The 20,243-nt window shown below is 40.8% G+C and overlaps 1 protein-coding gene across 1 annotated transcript in view; it reads left to right on the plus strand.

Annotated features, from left to right (window-relative positions):
• The window catches only part of GPR139 (G protein-coupled receptor 139), a 38,050-nt gene extending 21,523 nt beyond the window's left edge, over window positions 1-16,527 (plus strand). Inside the window, exon 2 of the mRNA XM_047087193.1 lies at window positions 15,593-16,527. Coding sequence (XP_046943149.1) covers window positions 15,593-16,527 — 935 coding nt within the window. The remainder of the gene's footprint in view (window positions 1-15,592) is intronic.
• Window positions 16,528-20,243: the final 3,716 nt, after the last annotated feature.

A 20,243-nucleotide genomic window follows, 5' to 3' on the forward strand; every position in this document is an offset into this window, starting at 1 on the left:
AGAAACTGTCTATCACACTCGGTGGATAAATGAATAATATTTGAGAACCAACTACATGCAAGGCATGGTATAAATGCTCAGTCTTCTATGGGAAAATGTTATTGTCTGCCTTGCAGAGATGAGAAAATGAGTTAAGTGTCATGTTCAGGCAAGGAAATGGGGAACTCAGATCCATCATCCATCATAGGAGGTAAGAGAAATAAGTTCCTAAGAAGCTACCTAGACAGACTGGGTTTAGACAGAAAAAAACAGAGGGAAGGTATATGATCAAGTTATCATGTGTGTAATGGAATACCACAAAATTGACAGCAAGCAGATAAATGTTCCACAAAGAATGCCATGGGGAATCCATCCACCCATCCATCCATCCGTCACTCTTATTCTACAAATGTTGATAGAGTACATACGCTTTGACTGCCCTGCAAACCCTCAAGGTTCAGAGAAAAGAGATACAGTCCCCACCTCCCAGGGGCTCTCACTGAATGGGTAATAAAGATTTTGAAGAAGATCATTACAAAAATGTGTTAAATACTCTAGTCAATGAGATGCTTGACTCAGCATACTGAGATCAGGGAAGGCTTTAAAAATAAAAAATCTACCAGCCAAAGAGCTACAGGCAAGGAAGGCATTCCAGGCAGAAGAAATAGCCCATTCAGTGCTATGAAGGAAAGAAAGAGTGCTGTGCATTTAGGCAAAAGCTCATAAAAGTGACGAGCAAGGTGCATTTGCATGAGTTACAGAAGGGAGCTGATGGTGTGAGAGGTGTCTTGTTGGTCATGCAAAAATCCTGGATTTTGGCTACAGAGCAGAGGTCTCAAACTAGTTGCCCACAGGCCACACTGTGTGTGTGTGTGTGTGTGTGTGTGTGTGTGTGTGTGTGTGTGTGTGTTGTTTGAAAGCCTCTCCTAAAGCACTGGAAGACCTGGCCAGTTGGCTGTCATTCCCTCATGGAAAACCACCAGGAAGAACTAAATAGTTGCTGCTCTCTTGAAGGAGGGCATGAACTACTCAGTTCATTAAAGGTCCCTGCATGCCCACCTCACATATTGATATTACCTGCCTGGCCCTGTTGCCATTTGAATTTTCAAACCTTGGCATAGAGCCATTGACAGGAGCAGCAAGTTTGGAATGACTCCTCATGCTGCCTTGGTATGATTGATTCAGTAAGTTCTGAGCACCCTGAGCCCAAGGAATGGGTCTTGTACTCCCAAGAGCCTATTCCAGGCTTGGCACGTAGGTGGGCATCACTAAATTTATGTTGAACGAAATTGGATTCACGTGGAAGATTCTGGCACAAATCCTCTTCAGAGAAGAATGATAATCTCTCTCTCACACTGAACACTAAATTAATTTCCAGTTGCCTTTGATCATATCACCTGACTCATTTTCTGCAGTAAACCCTTGGTAAGCTCCCAGTCTATTCAAAATTGTTAACCAGAACTTCTGTGTGTCTGTGATGTTGTGTTAATCTATATTTGTAGTTAGTCATTCATTCAACAGTATTTATTAAGCAGCTACTGCATGTCAGAAACTGTGTAAGAGGTTGGAAATGTATGAGTAATAATAAGCAAAACAGACACACTTCCTGCCCTTCTAGAGTTCTAACCCCTCTAATAGTAATGATGGTGAAATTTATATAGCATGCATGGTACAAGTATGCATCATACTTGTTCTAGGCATCTTCCCTATATTTATTTATTTAATGCTCATAGAAGCCTGTGATAGGTGCCAAATAATCATCCTTTTTATAGATGAGTAAACTGAGGCACATTAAGTAAATTGCCCAGGATGACACAGCTAAAAAGTGGCAAAGGCAGATTTGAACCCTAGCAGTCTGGCTCTGGAATCTGTTCTCTGTGCCCTTGTCTTTCTGGAATAACAGTGGGAGCCCCCGAAATGCCTCTTGAATCATCAAACTAGCAGACTTTAAAGTTGTGGTCAGTTCCAGTAGTGTTTATAGCAATGGAACCATAAGTAGACAGATTAATCCTAGCAATGTGCTCTGGAACCTAGTGAATGTTCAAGTTTTTCCTGACATCATGTTACTGCTGTTCTTTTTTCTTTTTTTTTTAAGTTGGAGACCCTTGATGCAGACCTAATACTGGAAAGCAGCTGGAGGTACAAAGTCGCCAGCTAATTGTCGCCATTTATACACAGTCTTAGCTCCAGGGCAACCAGCTGTCCCTAAGAAGTAGCCCCTTAGAAGAAAAGCCTTCAGGCTAGAAAGACAGCATGGGTCACTGGCTGAAGAATTATTTGTTTAATTTATCTCTTATATCTATTAGATTCTTAGTTCTTGACTGTGCTGCCCACAGGCCTGCCTCCCTAGCTCATACCATTCCTGGATGTTGGAGTGCCCAGTCTCCCCGGTTTCCTCTTTCATGCCTCTGTGTAGCGTTCCCTGACCCCACTGGGGGGACTTGTTGCTGCTCTCTCCCCATAGACCTGAGAAAATGCCTGGGGCAGCCTGAGTCACTCTTGCTGCTTGGTCATGCAAACTCTTTGCCATTCTTGCTAGCAGAGAGATCTACCTCCCCTCATCAGCAACCTCAGCACTGTGAATGGCACACAGCACACGTCCAGCACATGCATTTTGAGTGCAAGAAGGCCCAGAGAAATACGTGACTTACCCAAGGCCACAAAGCTAGTAGGTAGCAGAACAGAATTCTACTTGGTCAACATACATTGTAAGCTCTGTGTGGACTTGATCTGCTTGTGTGTTTCCACATTACTGCATCACCCATGTCTGGCAAAGGGCCTAGTAATGGTGGGGCTCAGTAAATGTTTGTTGAATGAATAAGTGAGCACCAACTTCATTTAATTCTTCCTTTTTCCTTGCCTGCACTGAAGAAGACAGGCAACGGAAAACAAGGCTTTTTGTGTTGACTTTGTGTTGACTGTGTTTTGTATGCACAATTGATAAGCTATTTGCCCGAAGCTAAAAATACCTACCCCTGGCAGCCATTGGGAGGCAGATGGATGGTGCTTAGCACAAGATGTTTAATCAAACAGTGACAACCCGAGCAGAGCCACAATTAGCCTCTGACACCCCAGTGAACTCTAGATGAAGAGCCCGGAAGCCTCTGACTTCCTGTTGGTCCCCTGACCATCACCCTGGGTCCACAAAACAGCACAAACAAATGAGCATCCTGTGCGCAAGGCAGTCACCAGCTGGAAGTCAGGGGATGGGCAGTGTGGGCTGAAACTGAGCACCCGGGACAAATACGAGGGAGAATTAGCCAGTGGGGAGCATCATTCAATATTGGAAAGGGCAATGGAGAGTGCCAGCTGATACACATATTTAAAAAAAAAAAAGGAAAGAAAGAGAAAGAACAAACTGGCCTATTTCTATATAATGGTCAGTTCACTAGAGCTAATTACGGAAGCATCTGGACAAGCACGTGCATCAAATGGACTCTAAGTCTAATAAATTGTTTTTGAATCCTAAGTCCAGGACACACTTGATGTCTGTTCGGGCCAGTTTCTTAACCCACTGAGCCTCAGTGTTTTCATCCCTATAATGGGGATATTAATAGTACATATCTCCCAACGTCATGTGAGGATTCAATTTAATGTTAAGTAAAACCTCTAACAAGTGAGCCACATGGGGTAAATGTTTTAAAAAGGGAACTGTTATTAATACATGCATTAGTTATTACTAAATGTGCCCAGCTCTAATATAACAGGTATCCATAAACAGGAGAACTGGAAGAGGCATTTGATTCCTTAACAGCCAACTACTTAACCCTTCAGTCTTTCTTATCAATAAAGGGATGGAAAGAGTGCCTAGTTTATTCGTAAGGATTAAATGTTGGATATTTAATATATTTAATATTAGATACTATGATATTAGATGACATTTGATCTGAAACGTGCTTCATGTATATGAAGGGATGGGTTTTAGGGCCTGAAACACAGTAAGTGCTCATAACTTCCAGGGGCCCTGAAAAAATGGTAATGGGTCTTCTGTCTCATGCCTCTTTGCCTTGGGACATGGCAGTTCACTCTCCCTGGAGAGTCCTTCCTTGTCTTGTGTACCTGTCAAACTACCACTCACCCTAACTAGATGCGAGCTATGATACTATCTTTATTATTATTGCTTCATTGGTAACTGGCTCATTTTTGCACCTCTGGAAGCTGAAGCCCTGAGAAGGGAAATGGCTTGTCCACGGGCACACACAGGTCTGTGTCAGAACCTAATTGAAGCCTGAGGCATCTCCCAACAAAATTGGGATGCCTAGGCACACTTTTTCCCCCATCTTAATGAGATATAATTGACCTACATTACAGTATAAGTTTAAGGTACAGAGCATAATGGTTTGGCTTACATATATTATGAAATTATGGCCACAAGAAGCTTATCATCCATCACCTCAAACAGCTAAAATTAAAAGAGAAAGCAAAGAGAGAAAAGGATTTTTTTTCCTTACGATGAGAACCCTTAGGGTTTACTCTGCATTAACAACTTGCACATGTATCTCAGACAGCAGTGTTAAGGACACTTTCATTGACCGAGTATAATGAGTCAGAGGTCTTTCCTACAGCCAATTCTCCCATCCTCAAGAAATACAGCAGGAGAATCCCCTGCCTAGACTTGCCAGTGATTCTTCCTCCATGTCAAGCCTTCACCTAGTTCAGACCATCTCCTTCACAGGACTAGTCATCACACTCATGCATACTAACTAATCGTGGCCACTTACCGTCCACTCTGCCCATGCCAGGCTCTGTGCCAAGAGCTTTATGCATGTGACCTCCTCTGATTCCCCAACAATCTTCTGGGAAACACATGTCACTGGTTCTTCTACTTTACTGAGGAGGATGCTGAAGCTTCTGGTGTTACTTGTCCAAGAATGACAGCTAGAAAGGAGCAGATCTGAGTGCAGTTCATCTATACTCCAAAATATATGCCTGTCATTTTAAGGAGCCTGTCCCTTCTGGTAACTCTTACATTCTATGTTTTCTGGAAAGACAGCTCAAGCTCTGCCCCTATCTGTGTTTGCAACAAACCCTGGAGCCATAAAAACACAGCTGCATCTATCACTTGACCCAGGATGGTACCACTGAGTGCTTTCAAGATACTTCTTCGACTTACCAGCTGTGCCATGTTGGACAGGTGCCTAACCTTCCCTTCATCAGTTTCCTTCTTTGTAAATGGAGACCAGAGCCTACATTCTCTTTGCACTGTTATGCCCTCACATCTTTCTTTAAATCAACTCATTTTCTTAATAAACTGAACTTATTTTATAAGCATGTTTTTAATCACTACCCTAAATGAAAAAATAACATTCCTCTAACTCCATTTAAACTAAACACATAACTTTTAAAGTAAAATTATTCATTGAGGAGGGCACCTTTTGGGATGAGCACTGGGTGTTGTATGGAAACCAATTTGACAATAAATTTCATATACTGAAAAAAAAAAGTAAAATTATTCATCAGTGAATCACATAAAATCACCTCATCTCTACAGAGCCAAGAGGCTCATAGTAGGTGCTCAATGTATAGTAGTCATAAGAAAATAAACTTTGGCACCAAGCAGTATGGTTTGGAAACTTTTCAGTCTATTGGCCAACTTGAGACCTAGCAGTTGTCATGGTTACCCCAAGACGGTGCTCCTGGTCAAAAAGTCAGAAGGAATTTTGCAGTCAAGAGAAGGCCAAATGATTGGCCCAGATGAATGTGATGACCAGTCCAGGTACTAATTCACTTTCCCCCATTGTCTTGAGTCAGACTACCCTGGCAACCATCTTAGCTCTTGCCAACTATTCATCTGCAAGGGTCAGCCTTACTAGATCTCAACTAGTTCTGGTCTACAATGGAAACCACTGCTTTGTTAGATTCTAGGAAAAGCCAGGAAGACTGCATCCTGTATCCAGGGCTCAAACCCCCGGGGCAAATCCACAGCATTTGTTCCACCATGGCAAATATTACTAATCCAACACAGCACTACTAAACTCAGGCATGGTTTTAGAACAGGGAACATGGTAGCCACTACCAAAAGACTGAAGATGAACCGTGTTTTGCCATTCCTGTCTCAGGCTGTGCAATCACCCTTCACATGAGACTGTAGAAATAGAGGAAATACTACCCTTAGCTTTGAAAATAATCCACTCCAGTGCTAAATGCGGTGACAAATAGGGGTCTCCACAAGAAAATAGAGAAGAACATGATAGTAAAGCTACAAAGAAAATTAAAGAGCTATCAAAATAAAAACTAAAATTTTAAAAGAACAAAGGCTATTTCAGAGAAAGCAAGAGACAACTGAGTCATCGTGTAACAATGGCTCTTCAGGGCCCTAGATAACAGCCAGCGTTCCTCTCCACCAAGCAGAGAAACAAAGTGAGGAGTAGCCTGTGGAATACCACTGCAGCTAGAGGGATTAAGTTAAAGGCAATAAAGAATTTCAGGATAGGGTGACAGGATTATTAGTGCCTGGAATTATAGTTTAAGGGAAACTAGAATCTTCTCTGGGATTCCTGGAGAGCTCAGACTCTCTCTGACTCATCTCTGCTCCCAGCACAGTGTCTGGCCTCTAGCTCAATAATTGTCTGCTGAACTGCACTTGCCAGGTGTAAAATGTAACAATAGGTAACATAGGTGTAAAAAGAAACAACAGGTAAAATTTACTGAGGGCTCATTATGTGCCAAAAACTATGCTAAGCATTACACACACAGTATTTCATGTATCTTTATAACAACCAACGGGGGTATGTTTATTATGATGCCCATTTCACAGGTGTAGGAACTGAGGCTCAGAGAGATTAACATTACACTTCACAAACTCTTCCAACTAGGATAGGTTCTTATGTACCTGGATATTTTGGGTGAGGTTAAGCCTGCAAAGAACAACAACAACAAACCCAAATGGCTCTTTAGAGCCCTCCTGGGAATCTGGAAGCCATCCCTCAAGGACTGCCTTTCCCATAGGGTGAGGGTTGGGACCCACTGCCTGTCCTCACTAGTCCACAGTCAGTTTTGTGCCACTAATAACCAAAAGCAAGAAAGACTTTTGCATTCCCAAACTTCTGCCCTGGAGCAAGAGGAACAATGAAGAGACAGGATGGCCACTGGCCAGCTAGTAGTGCCTGAGGTTGGAACCACATGGCAAGACAGCTACCCTCAATTCCTTCCCTGCTCCTCTCCTAGGAGCCCTCAGGGCAGAACCACCTGAAGACCTTCTAGTACCATCCATGGAGGCCAAAAAGACTGAACACCAAGTCGTCAGCATCATGCTTTATTCCCTCTTCTTCCCTACCCTCCATGATCCAGAGTGGAACAGGTAACAGTGAGGGAGATGACAACCTCCAAGAGTCAATGCCCATCACACAATTCAATCTCCACTCCCCAGCTGATCTAAACAAAGGCAGTGCTGACTTCTTGCCTGGGAGGCTTAAACATTGCTTCTCCTAAAAATCTATCCTTGGGGCATCTCCCAGGAACAGCTAAAATAACACCATTGAAATTGCTTACAATGTTAGGGGTCCTTGTACTTCTGTAGGACAATAGGCCTAACTCTTCCAGTGCAAAAAACAGACAACTTTAAGGAGGAGAGATGCATTTAAGTCACCAAGGATGGTGAAATTCACAAGAACATAATTTAGGATGCAGAAAAAGAGGATTTGCAGAAGGGAACCTCAGGAATCAGCCCAGATAAGAAATTCTCTGTCCTCTTCTGAAGACCTCCATGAACCAAGCAACTGTGGTATCTGGCCTGCTCTCATTCACATAGCAGCCATTATAATCAAAAAGTTCTTCTTGGTGCCTAATCTAAATCCTTTTGTAGTTTCAACTGAGTTCTTTTCCTTTTTACAAATTTTCTTAGCTGCCTTTAGGAAGAAAGAGAGATATGGAAAGAGGGAGAGAGGGAGGAAGAAGGGGAAAAAACTGTGTTACCCTTTAAACCAGCATTTCTACTTTTGGGAATTTATTCTACAGATAAACGAAAAGACGCTTAATGAAGTTCTACAGTGGCCAAACAAAAAATAAGATAAAATAAATAATGTTCAGCCATAGGTGAATATTTCATGAATATTATTGACATGGGAAAAAATCCACGATTTATTTCTAATTTCAAAAAAAATCAATTTGCACAACAGTTTTATTGTATGATCTCCTTGTGTAGCAGTAATTATTATTACTAATTACATTTATAATTTATAATAACTGCTGTCACTTGGGGTTCCACTGAGCTGGACATCAAAGATGGCACACTCAAATGGCTGACAATTAATGTTGGATTCGGCTATGAGATCACCTGGAGCTTTCAACCAGAGTCCTGCACACCTTTCCATCTGACTTGGGCTTCTCATAGCTGGGTTCCAAAATGGAACATCCCAAGACCAAGTATTCAGAAGGCCCACATATTACCTGGACATACAAGGTCACCCCTGTATGTACAGACCCATAGTCTATTGCTCAAAAGTAAATCACAGGACCAGCTCCAATTCAAGGGGAGGAGACTACCCAAAGGCATGAATATTCAGACATGTGGTTCATTAAGGGCTATCTATGAGACTAGGCACTACAATACCTTTGGAAAATGGGATTTGGACAGACTTTCACATTTCAATGTCTAATGTAGTAGTTAAATATATAAACTGGGAGGCAGAAAGCCTGGTTTAATGTCCTAGCTTGCTGTGTGACCTCGAACAAGTTTCTTAACCTCTCTTGAGCCTTGATGCTCTCAAATCATAGTTCCAACCTCATAGGTGGTTGTGAAGAATTAAGTGATATATGGTCTGTTAAGATGCTTACAGGTAAATGCTCAATAAAAATGAGCTAATAATGATATAATTACATGTCAATATAATGTTTAAGTTTTTATAAGTATATGTTTTACTTTTGTAATTGAAAAAACTAATTTTCAATGACAAAAAAAAAAAGAAATCCAGCAGAAATGAGAGAGATAAACTCAAAATTCCCAGTCAATGCTCTGTTCCAGCTACTTCTTCTAAGGAACCTACAGAACCGTATACTCCTCACAGACACAGAAAATACCTCTGGAAAACTTTGACCCTTTACCTCTGCACCAGTAGGCCATTCGGTGGTAGGGTCTCACAGCCAAACCCATGTTGTTCTTTCAGCCACTCCCCAAATCCTCTCAGGTTTGAGCATAGTAAGCTGCAAAGTACAGGAAATTAATTCCCCCAAGAATATAACCAAGAAGCTTTGCAATCACAAAACACGGGCTTTCTATTACCCAGGAGCTTAAAACTGCCCTGTGACACCATTGACAGAAAGGATTTGCTTTTTTGAAGCATTGACATTTTGATTGTGAAGTTCACTGGGGCTTGCTTAGGTTTCCACAACAACAGAGTCTTGGGCTGGTTAGTTTGAGAGAAAACCTGAGAAATAGAATATCAGGCGGTGATGACTTTGGTTTCTTTGGTTGTTTTCTTTGTTTGTTTGTTTGTTTCACCCATTATAAATACGCACAGACCCTATCAACACCACTCCTTTTCTTTGGGGGAAAATGTGCCACCAAAGAAATGAAGGGATTTCTTGATGTAATTACAGCAAATGTGAAACCTTAAGAGTTGAAAACTCTACCTTCTCATTTCTTTTTCAGAAAATCAATACACAGGCATCTTTCCATTCCCCTCCAAGTTTCTGTGGCTCACACATGCTCTCTCATCCCAAGGATCTCCTAAGTGTGCTTGATGTTGCCTTGGGGGCAAATCTATCTGTACAAAAGAAACGGGAGACTCAGTGTCTGTGGGTTAGTTTCTCAAGAGAGACAATTACTAGAAACTTAAGGAAATGTCAAATAGGAATACGTAGCAATTTCGTTTGGACTCAATGACTTGCCTGACTTAAAGCATTAATTAGATGGGGCTGAAATATTTTTTAAAGAGCTTGGATATGGAAAATTTTTAGCACCACACTTCAAATAGCATTCATCTGGGGAGTAAGAGACAGTGGTGAAGAGTCACTCCCTGCCGAACATATAGTAAGGTTTTTTTTTTTCCCCTGGGGAGACCCCAGCATTTATCCATTCCTGCTTCCTTATAGGCTGGCAGGTGGGGCAGGAACATGGGAGAGAAATGACAGCACTTAGTTCTAAGTCAGGGGCAACCCAGGAAACAGGAAATCACTTTCCTCCAGCTGAGAACCCTTTCCTGTGATCAAAAATAAACAACACAGAACTTGACATGCCATAAAGTCAGAAAGAACTAGAGTCACTTTCTGGCTCTCCCACTTACTCCGGATGTGGCTTTGGGCAAATAACCTAAAGATCCAATCCTCAGTTTCCTCATCTATAAAATGGGGATGATAATAGGACTGATAAGAGGCCTTCTTTCTGTTCCATGACCATATTCATTGCCACCTCAGGGCCTTTGCACTTGGCATTCCCACTGCCTAGAATTCCTTTCCCACAAGTCTTTTCATGGCAGATAACCTTCTTTTCACCCTTAATTAAACTCAAATGTCACTTCCTAACCTAAAGAATAATCTCCCATCAATTTGTCTCATCCCTGGGTTTTATTCTGGATAGTATGCTGCCTGAAATTCTCTTGTACATTTTTATAGTTATTTATTGTCTGTCTTCCTCACCATACAATAAAGCAACTTGTGCATTTTGTTAACCCCTGCATCTCCAACACCTCATACAATGCCTGGCACATAGGAAATGCTCTGCTAAAATTTGCTAAAGGAGTGGACTCTCAGTCAATAGCTAACATTCATTGAAAACTTAACCACATGCCATGCACTGTTCTAAACACTTTGTAAAAATTATCTCACTTGATTCTCAAAACAACCCTCTCAAGGAGATATTCTTATTAACCCGATTTTATAAAGAAGGAAACTGACATGCAGAGAGATTGAATAAATCTGCCCAAAGGCAAAGAGCCAATAAGCAGTAGGGCCAGGACTAAACTCCAGCAGCCCAGCCCCAGACTCCACACACTTAATCCAGAGTCCTGACGCTCTTTGATACGTAACCATCAGACCTGATTTTACAGCTTGAATTTACGAAGCCCTGAGTGTATATGATTAGATCAAAGTAGCCAGACTTTTGACCCACACCTTCCCCCAAATCATTCTATGTGTGTTCACCAATCCCTCTTAAATCACCTGTGTGTTCTCTCTCATTTATCTTTTTTTTTTTAATTTATCTTTATTTATTTTTGAGAGACAGAATGAGACAGAGCATGAGCAGAAGAGGGGCAGAGAGAGGAGACACAGACTCTGAAGCAGGCTCCAAGCTCTGAGTGAGCATTCAGCACAGAGCCCGATGTGTGGCTCGAACCCACAAACCGTGAGATCATGACCTGAGCCAAAGTCAGACACCTAACCAACTGAGCCACCCAGGCGCCCCTCTCATTTATCTCTTTAATACTTAGTTACTTGTGTGTTTTTCTATACTTTCTGAGTGGAGACTCTGAACACCAATTTGTTTCTACCATGGGCCCATGCACACAGAAGGTAGATGCTAAATACTTTTTGAAAAGATTTCTAAATGAATAAAACATTTTGGAACATTTTTCAACACAATACAGCAAGAGTGTGTGGGTGCTTGGGTGGCTCAGTCAGTTGAGCATACGACTCTTGATTTCAGCTTAGGTCATGATCCCAGGGTCATGGGATTGAGCCCTGTCGGGCTCCACAGTGAGCATGTGGCTTTCTTAAGACTCTCTCTCTCTCTCTCTCTCTCTCTCTCTCTCTCTGTCTCTCTCTCTCTCCCTCTGCCCCTCTCCCCAACTTGCTTTCTCTCTACAATAAAAATAAAATAAAATGTGCATTCTATTAAAAAAAGAGAAGGGGTGCCAGGGTGGCTCAGTCAGTTAAGCCTCTGACTTCAGCTCAGGTCATGATTTTGCAGTCTGTGAGTTCGAGCCCCACATCTGGCTCTGGGCTGACGGCTCGGAGCCTGGAGCCTGCTTCAGATTCTGTGTCTCCCTCTCTCTCTGCCCCTCCCCACTCAGGCTCTGTCTCTCTCTCTCTCAAAAATAAACATTAAAAATTTTTAAAAGAGAGAGAGAACAAAAATGTATACAAAGCAAGTAGAAAATTAACATTAGCATTCCTTGCCTTAATAAACCCAACTCTTCATGCTTTTGCCATCTCAGGGCCTTTGCATATGCCGTTTTCCTTGCCTGAAACACACTTTCTACTCTCACCCTTTTTGCCTATTTACTTCCTCCTGGTTCTCCAAATTTCAGCTTGAACATCATTTCCTCAGTAAATCTTTTATTTATCACTCATACCACTTACAGCTTCCAGTTACATATTTTCTACTGTGGCTCTTCAGTTAACTTTTTGGTTTTTTGCCTAAAAGATTCTAAACTCCATGAAGGCAAGACCATCCATGTCTATTTTGGTCAACATCTCCTCCCAGGGCATAGCTCATAATCAATGCACAAAAACACTGTTGAATGCATGAATAAACTTTTGCTTTAATGGGACTTTTTTTTTAATTTTTTTTAATGTTTATTTATTTTTGAGAGAGACTGACAGAGTGCAAGTGGGGGAGGGGCAGAGAGCAAGGGAGACACAGAATCCGAAGCAGGCTCCAGGCTCCGAGCTGTCAGCACAGAGCCTGATGTGGGGCTCAAACCCACAAACCGTGAGATCATGACCTGAGCTGAAGTCGGACGCTTAACCGACTGAGCCACCCAGGTGCCCCAGGACCTCTTTTCTTAAGTAGTGACTTCAAATAGAATTTACTCATTATTTTTCTCTTTTGTATACACTGTAATATACCTGCATGGTACCCCCACCACTACCTGGAATTATTCATATTGCAGAGTGGTTTAGAGCATGGGCATTGGTCCTGGGTTTGAATTCTGGCTAATAAATATCATAAATGCTTAACTCTTCACTGCTTCAAAATATTATTTCAAAGTGCTTTGAAAAAGAGCAAGAATAGCACAGACTTAAAAACAAAAACTAACAGTAGGAAATACAGAGAGGATATGAGGAAACTAGAACTCTCATACGCTGCTGTTGGGAATGTAAGTTAGTAAAACCACTTTACAGACCAATTCAGCTGTAGATGGTAGAGATAAAGATGCACTTACTCTAGAACATAATAAATATACTTGTACATGTATATTACCCAAGAGAAACTCTCAAATATCAAGCTGTTAACTACAGCAGTTTTTAATAGCAAAACCTTGGGACTAATTTAACTGTACATTGTTTTATTTTTTGTTTTAATTTTTTTTAATGTTTATTTTTGAGAGAGACAGAGTGTCAGCAGGGGTGGGTCCAAGAGAGAGAGAGAGAGGGAGACACCAAATCTGAAGCAGGCTTCAGGCTCTGGACTGTCAGCACAGAGCCTGATGCAGGGCTTGAACTCAAGAACTGTGAGATTATGACCTGAGCCGAAGTCGGACTCTTAACCAACTGAGCCACCCAGGTGCCCCTAAATGTACATTGTTTTATACGTGCATGCACACACACACACACACACATGTCTATATGTGTATATATGCACATAATATGTAGACATACATGTGTGTACATGCCTATTATACAGAAATATATACAGACATGTGTATATATGTACAGATTTGTCTCTGTATGTATGTACGAATAAGTAAATTACAGTAATTTTATATAATGGAATCCTATATAGTCATTAAAATGAGTGAATGAGAGCTGCATGTATCAACAATATGGTCTCTAAAACATAATGTTGAGTGGAAACAGAAGCATATAGAATGGATGGTCCAATCTAAAGAAAAGTAAGGGTATGCAAATCTGGCCCTGAAGATTACAGCATGGGGTTTGCCTCTAGAGACAGAGAAAGAAGGAGGGAAGGAAAAGAATGGGCCTGGGACAGTTTCAAAGAGGACTTCAATTGTATCTACAGTGTCAGTTCTTTTTTTTTAAGAACTGAAACAAATATGTTAAAATGTTAAAATTTATTTAATCTGAGTGAAGAGTGCACCAGGATATGTATATTACAAGCTAATTTTACAAGTGAACTATTGTATAACATTTTAAAAAGTGAGATTAAGAGAGATTCAGATGCCAACTCTACCACCAGACTTCAGAAAAGAGACATAAATTCTCTGATACTCCTGTTTTCAAAATAGGATTAATAGTGTCGACTGAAAATTAATGAGATTCAATGTGCAGAATGACTTATAGATATTATCCACTGGAATATCATTTTAGAATGAGTCCCTAACAACTTTCCAGATGTGTCTTATTCGGAGAGACTTTTTTTTTTAATTGATCAGAAATTATATGCATGCATGTCAAGGGGCACCTGGCTGGCTCAGTTGGAAGAGCATGTGACTCTTGATCTCAAAGTCATTCAAGCCCCATGTTAGGTACAGAAATTACTTTAAAAAAAAAAAAACAACTTTAGAAGAAGAAATTATATGCATGCATTTTCAAAACAAATCACACACCAAGAAAAATAATATATTGCTACTGTTTGTTCAAAAACTATATACATATATTATAAAGACATATATAAGGATAGACTATTTATTACTGTGATTACCCTGAGGGAGGGGTATTTGGGTGGTTGGAGAACAAGAAGGGAAATTTACTTCTCCCTGCTATTATTTCTAATTATGTACCCTATTGTAGATTACAGCTCTTTCTTGATACGATGGGGTTACATCCTGATAAACCCATCATAAAAATTGAAAATGCATGGAATACACCTAATCTACTGAACATCATAGCTTAGCCTAGCCTACCTTAAATATTCTTAGAACATTTACATTAGCCTATGGTTGGGCAAAATCATCTAACACAAAGCTTTTTGAATACTGTACTGAAAGTGAGAAACAGAATGGTTGTACAGGTACAGATGGTCGTTAAGTGTGTCAGTTTTAAGAGCTCATGATCACGTGATTGACTGGGAGCTCTTACTGCTGTTGCCCAGCATAACAAGAGTCTCATACCGCACATCACTAACCCAGGAAAAGATCCAAATTCAAAATCCCAAGTACAATTTCTACTGAATGCCTATAGCTTTTGCACCATAGTAAAGTCAGAAAATCGTAAGTTGAACCATCATAAATCAGAGACCATCGGCACCTACTCTAAAAATAAATATAATTTACCTTTAAATTAATCTGAAGGTCATGATCTTCTCCACTCCATCAATACTAAACCTACATAAAAAGGAAAGGTCCTAAAATCCAGGTTCCAAAAAGGTTCTTAAGAGGTTAGTCTCCTACCTGAACACATGAAGCAGGGAACACCCCATATTTTCCTGCATGCATGAGGACAAAAGAAAGAGCATGGGATTTTGGATTAGGGGATCTAGGCTTGGTTCCTGTCGCCAGCACTTACTAACTGTGTGACTTTAAGTGAATTCCTTAAGCCCTCTGGGCCCCAGTTTCATTTCTGAAGTGAGGATAATGGCAACACCACCTCCAATGATTGTGAGGAATAGTTTATTTATTCCTACAACATTAAATTACGAGTATGTAATTTTGTCAAAATAGTATCCAGATGGCTGCATGAGCTATAATTTGTAGTATAGAGACTGTCTTTCAAAAGCACTGGTTTGGTCCCTTTGGCTTCCATGGAAGTACCCATAAACATAAGCCTAGGGCCCTATATTAGCCAATGAAGTCATCTGACTTCAGAGATAAACCAGATTCTCTTCTCTCCACAGCCAATATCCTGACAGTGATCATTCTCTCTCAGCTGGTAGCTAGAAGGCAGAAGTCCTCCTACAACTATCTCTTGGCACTTGCTGCTGCTGACATCTTGGTCCTCTTTTTCATTGTGTTTGTGGACTTCCTGTTGGAAGACTTCATCTTGAACATGCAGATGCCTCAGGTGCCCAATAAGATCATAGAAGTGCTGGAATTTTCATCCATCCACACTTCTATTTGGATTACTGTTCCATTAACCATTGATCGGTATATCGCGGTCTGCCACCCACTCAAGTACCACACGGTCTCCTACCCAGCCCGCACCCGGAAAGTCATTGTAAGTGTTTACATCACCTGCTTCCTGACCAGCATCCCCTACTACTGGTGGCCCAACATCTGGACTGAAGACTACATCAGCACCTCCATGCATCACGTCCTTATCTGGATTCACTGCTTCACCGTGTACTTGGTGCCCTGCTCCATTTTCTTCATCTTGAACTCAATCATTGTGTACAAGCTCAGGAGGAAAAGCAATTTTCGCCTCCGTGGCTATTCCACAGGGAAAACTACTGCCATCTTGTTCACCATTACCTCCATCTTTGCCACACTCTGGGCCCCCCGCATCGTCATGATTCTCTACCACCTCTATGGGGCACCTATCCAAAACCGCTGGCTGGTGCACATCATGTCCGACATTGCCAACATGCTGGCCCTTCTGAACACAGCCATCAACTTCTTCCTCTACTGCTTCATCAGCAAGAGGTTCCGCACTATGGCGGCCGCCACGCTCAAGGCCTTCTTCAAGTGCCAAAAGCAACCTGTACAGTTCTACACCAACCATAACTTTTCCATAACAAGTAGCCCCTGGATCTCACCAGCCAACTCACACTGTATCAAGATGCTGGTGTACCAGTATGACAAAAATGGAAAACCTATAAAAGTATCCCCATGACCTCACAGGTTTGGCACCTAGTGCCTCTGTCTAATCTATTTCCAGATGGGAGGGTAGCCCACTTAAAAGTGCTAACCTGATTTCCTATCTCCACAGACTGAGCAACCCTCAGACTGGTAGATGAGAAAAGATGGAAGAGAAGAAAGAAAAGCATCAATCTAGTTTTCATTTGTGCATTTATTTTCACAATGTCACTTGACAGCAGAATTTCTACCAGTTTGAAGATGTCTTTAGAGGTTGTGTCATCATCCTGTGGCCAGTGAGGACACAGGAAAGAAATAGTCTATGACTTTGCCTTGGCACCATCCAGTCATTGGGAACCTCTCATTTATGTGACACACCAAGCCACAATAGCAGGTAGCTGAGTCCACACTCTTCCTCTAAGAGCTGAGGTCAACCATCGCTTCCCTGTGCCATCCCCAGCAGCTAATAATGCTGACCACTGGGATTTGGGATTTTTCCAAGGTGCCCTTTGTCCTAGAGAAGGTTGTGGTCTTGAAGTGGCCCTGGAACCCTAAGCTACAGAATGACACTGTAAGGGGACAAGCAAGTATTAATCCCATCCAAACTCTGGCCAGAGCTTCTTTGGAAAGGCTTCAAACCAACATAACTATGACCCTCAGATTTGGGTCTAAAATGCAGGCTTTCTATTTGTCATTATGCATAGATTTTATCTATCTCCTCCAAAACAAAGACCCCTGCCTGGTGCGTGGGGGGAAAGGAGGATCTCTTGAGCCCAGAAAAACAAAAAAATAAGCCCACTCTTGCCATTGTTTCGATCCATCCCGTGTCAGCTGTGTATGATCCCTTTACTCAAAACAGCTTCTTATTGCCGTGCCACTTAAGCTTCCTGGAGAAGCCTTTTACATGTAGAGTTGACAACCCTGCCTCCTTGCTTGCTGAAGCCCTCACCAAATTGTTTTATCTGAAGTGACTTCCAAACTGGACTTAATTTTCAAGGGTCAGGAACTGTAGCCCTCCAGGTGTGAAAGGAGACATTCTTAGCTCTACCCCACAGTCTACCTGGTATTACTATTCAGCCACAAATGCAGATAAAATTCACACGGAAAGGTGCCCATGTTGTCTGCTTGTGTGCCCTTTGATGCATATGGCTCAAAAGGGTGGTACCAGTTTTCAGTGAAGCTACTTAATTCAGATCCTTTGCAAAATGATAAAATATGAATTTATTTAGCTGTTCTCCCCTTGCCTGTCCAAGGCAAGAAGAGCTCTCTGATGTAATTAATAGGGGCTTCCCTCGGATTTGCCACTCATGTGTGTACACACACATGCCCACACATGTTTGATTATATTAGGCCTATATGTATCCAGTAATGTATTTTAAAAGGGAAACCATGCTGGAGTTCCACTTATTTAGCTTTTTAAAAATTTCTCTTCCAGATTACCAGTATTTGAAATTATCTGTGTTCTGGAAGAAATCTCCCAAAATGATTTTGGAATTGTATGGTGTTTTTGGTGAGCAAACAAAAAGCAAACAGTCCTCCTGGAACACTTGGTTCCTCAGGCTGGATTCTTACTACATTTTTAGTCCTAAATTGGAAGACGTGTCTACCCTTTTTAAGGAAATCTGCAATAAAATGAGTATGGTAGAAAAGGCCCCAGTGCAATACAAGCCCTAAACAATTAGTCAATGCCCTCAATACTAAGTCAATATAATTTTAGGTCATGGTAGTCCTGATTATTCTAATTCCTACTCCTTTTAAATGACTGCAGTAGAGTCTCATCTTACCCAAAGATTAGATTCTAAAGTCAGTGCAAAAGAAAAAAATCTGGCAGAGCCAAAGTTACTTCTGCAAGGTCCTGAGGAAGGAACCGTATTGGAGACCATATTCTAATCCTTATAAAACCTAACTCAGCTAAGTTCTTCTCCAGCAATAGAACAGATTTCTTATATCAAGGATAAGACAAAGTTGGCATGCATTTAGAGACCTCCCTTCACTGTATGAATCTAATGTATCCAAGAACATTAAGATCGCACTGGTGCAGCAAGATGCTCCCACTAGAAGAGGTTCACGGAAGTTGTATGAGGGACAAATAGGTTAGTATGTCCCATATCACACTCTCCAGCGCACATGTGCATCAAATGGAATGGTGGGCAGACTCCCCCACAACCTTTAAATTGCATTTCTCTTTCAGTTTCTTTTTTGCCAAGCACATGTAATCCAAATATGTCGTATTCATTAAGTGTGTGTATGATGCAATTCCACCACACCCCCTTATGAATGAACATTGACCAAAGGCTACCTACACTGAATATATATATATATATATTTTTTTTTTAAACACATGGCTCAAAAATGCTAGTTTGAGCTATATGTGGATGAGTCACAGTGCAATAGCTCTAAAGATTAAGCAATTCCTCTTTAAGAATGTATGCAAGATGGAAAATATGTGTGTAAATCTCAATGCTCCCTGCTCCACATTTTTAATTACATGTAAAAACTGTTGATGTTTAAAAAGTAAAAAACTGGGTGTGCATTTGGAATGTTTTCCTCATACACTCATTTATTAATTCTCTTACCAGTAGAGGTTGTACCACGTTGTATTGTGATCTTTTTTCCTTCTGGCTATATTTTATATTTTGATAAATAATATTTAAAAGAGGTCTGATTCTTGAAGGCATTCCAATGAGTTGTTATCTTCTGGTTAAAATGCATAAGAGTACTCACTGGGTTAGGTTAATACATATGTCCTAAAATTTGTTTCAGATAATCTATGGACTTTTAATTTATTATTATTATTTATAGTAATAATTATGGACAATAATGATAAGGTTTTTAAGAAAAAAAACTTTTAAACCTTTTCTTTCAGGCCAGTTTTGGAAACAGCCTTGAATTTTAAAGCCTGTCATGTAAAGAGCTGCTGTTGACGGCACTTAAGCAATTGCCTTATATTAGGTTTTTGTGAAAGACTGTTAACTAGCATTTCTCTTGTGTGATTTGTGTCCCTGGTTGGACATGCAGTGATGCTACACACGTACATGCTGTGTCTTTTTATCAGACAGCTCAAGGACTGAACTGTCCCATGGGGAAAGAAATGAGGAACATGAAAGACAAACCATAAAAGACCATGAGAAGGTATGAACTTCCATTTTGCAAACATTCTGCAACTGGAAGATTACTTTGCACAGTTGGAGCCTATGGTCCAACATGAGCCTATGTGAAGTGAATCAAAGACTCTAATGTTGGCTATTCCAGTTCAAAGAATGGAATAGAATGTTACCAGAGAAGAATAGTAAATGTTCATATTTTCTTAATTAGATAATATATTGTGTTTGGACTTGTTTGTATTATAATAAATTCTAATATGGTGCACACTTGGTGTTTGGAATTTGCATATATGTTCATGCTATGGCAGAACTCTGGCTAAAAATTTTTAAATGAGCTTTTTACTTATCCTTTGTGCTGGTGCTACAATGAGACCTGAATCCCACCTATCCCTTGGTTAGCCAGATATATTTCAGAATTTAAGACCACTGAACTCTGCTTCCTATAATCCTAATTAGGTAGTTTACTGGGGATAAATCTGAATTCTCTTTTGACTTTATCCTTTACATGTCTTCAAGACAATGCTGACTATAATCATAAGAGGAAATCTAGCATAATGACAAAGAGCTTGGACTTGTTTTTCCCTCATGACTTATCTATAACTGGAAGATTTTATCTTTTGACTCCCTTCACCCATTTTTCCCATGCCTA

Source organism: Lynx rufus, unplaced genomic scaffold, assembly GCF_022079265.1.
Source record: "Lynx rufus isolate CCGP_SWC_20201006 ecotype Redwood Valley unplaced genomic scaffold, mLynRuf1.p SCAF_23, whole genome shotgun sequence".
Taxonomy (NCBI): domain Eukaryota; kingdom Metazoa; phylum Chordata; class Mammalia; order Carnivora; family Felidae; genus Lynx; species Lynx rufus.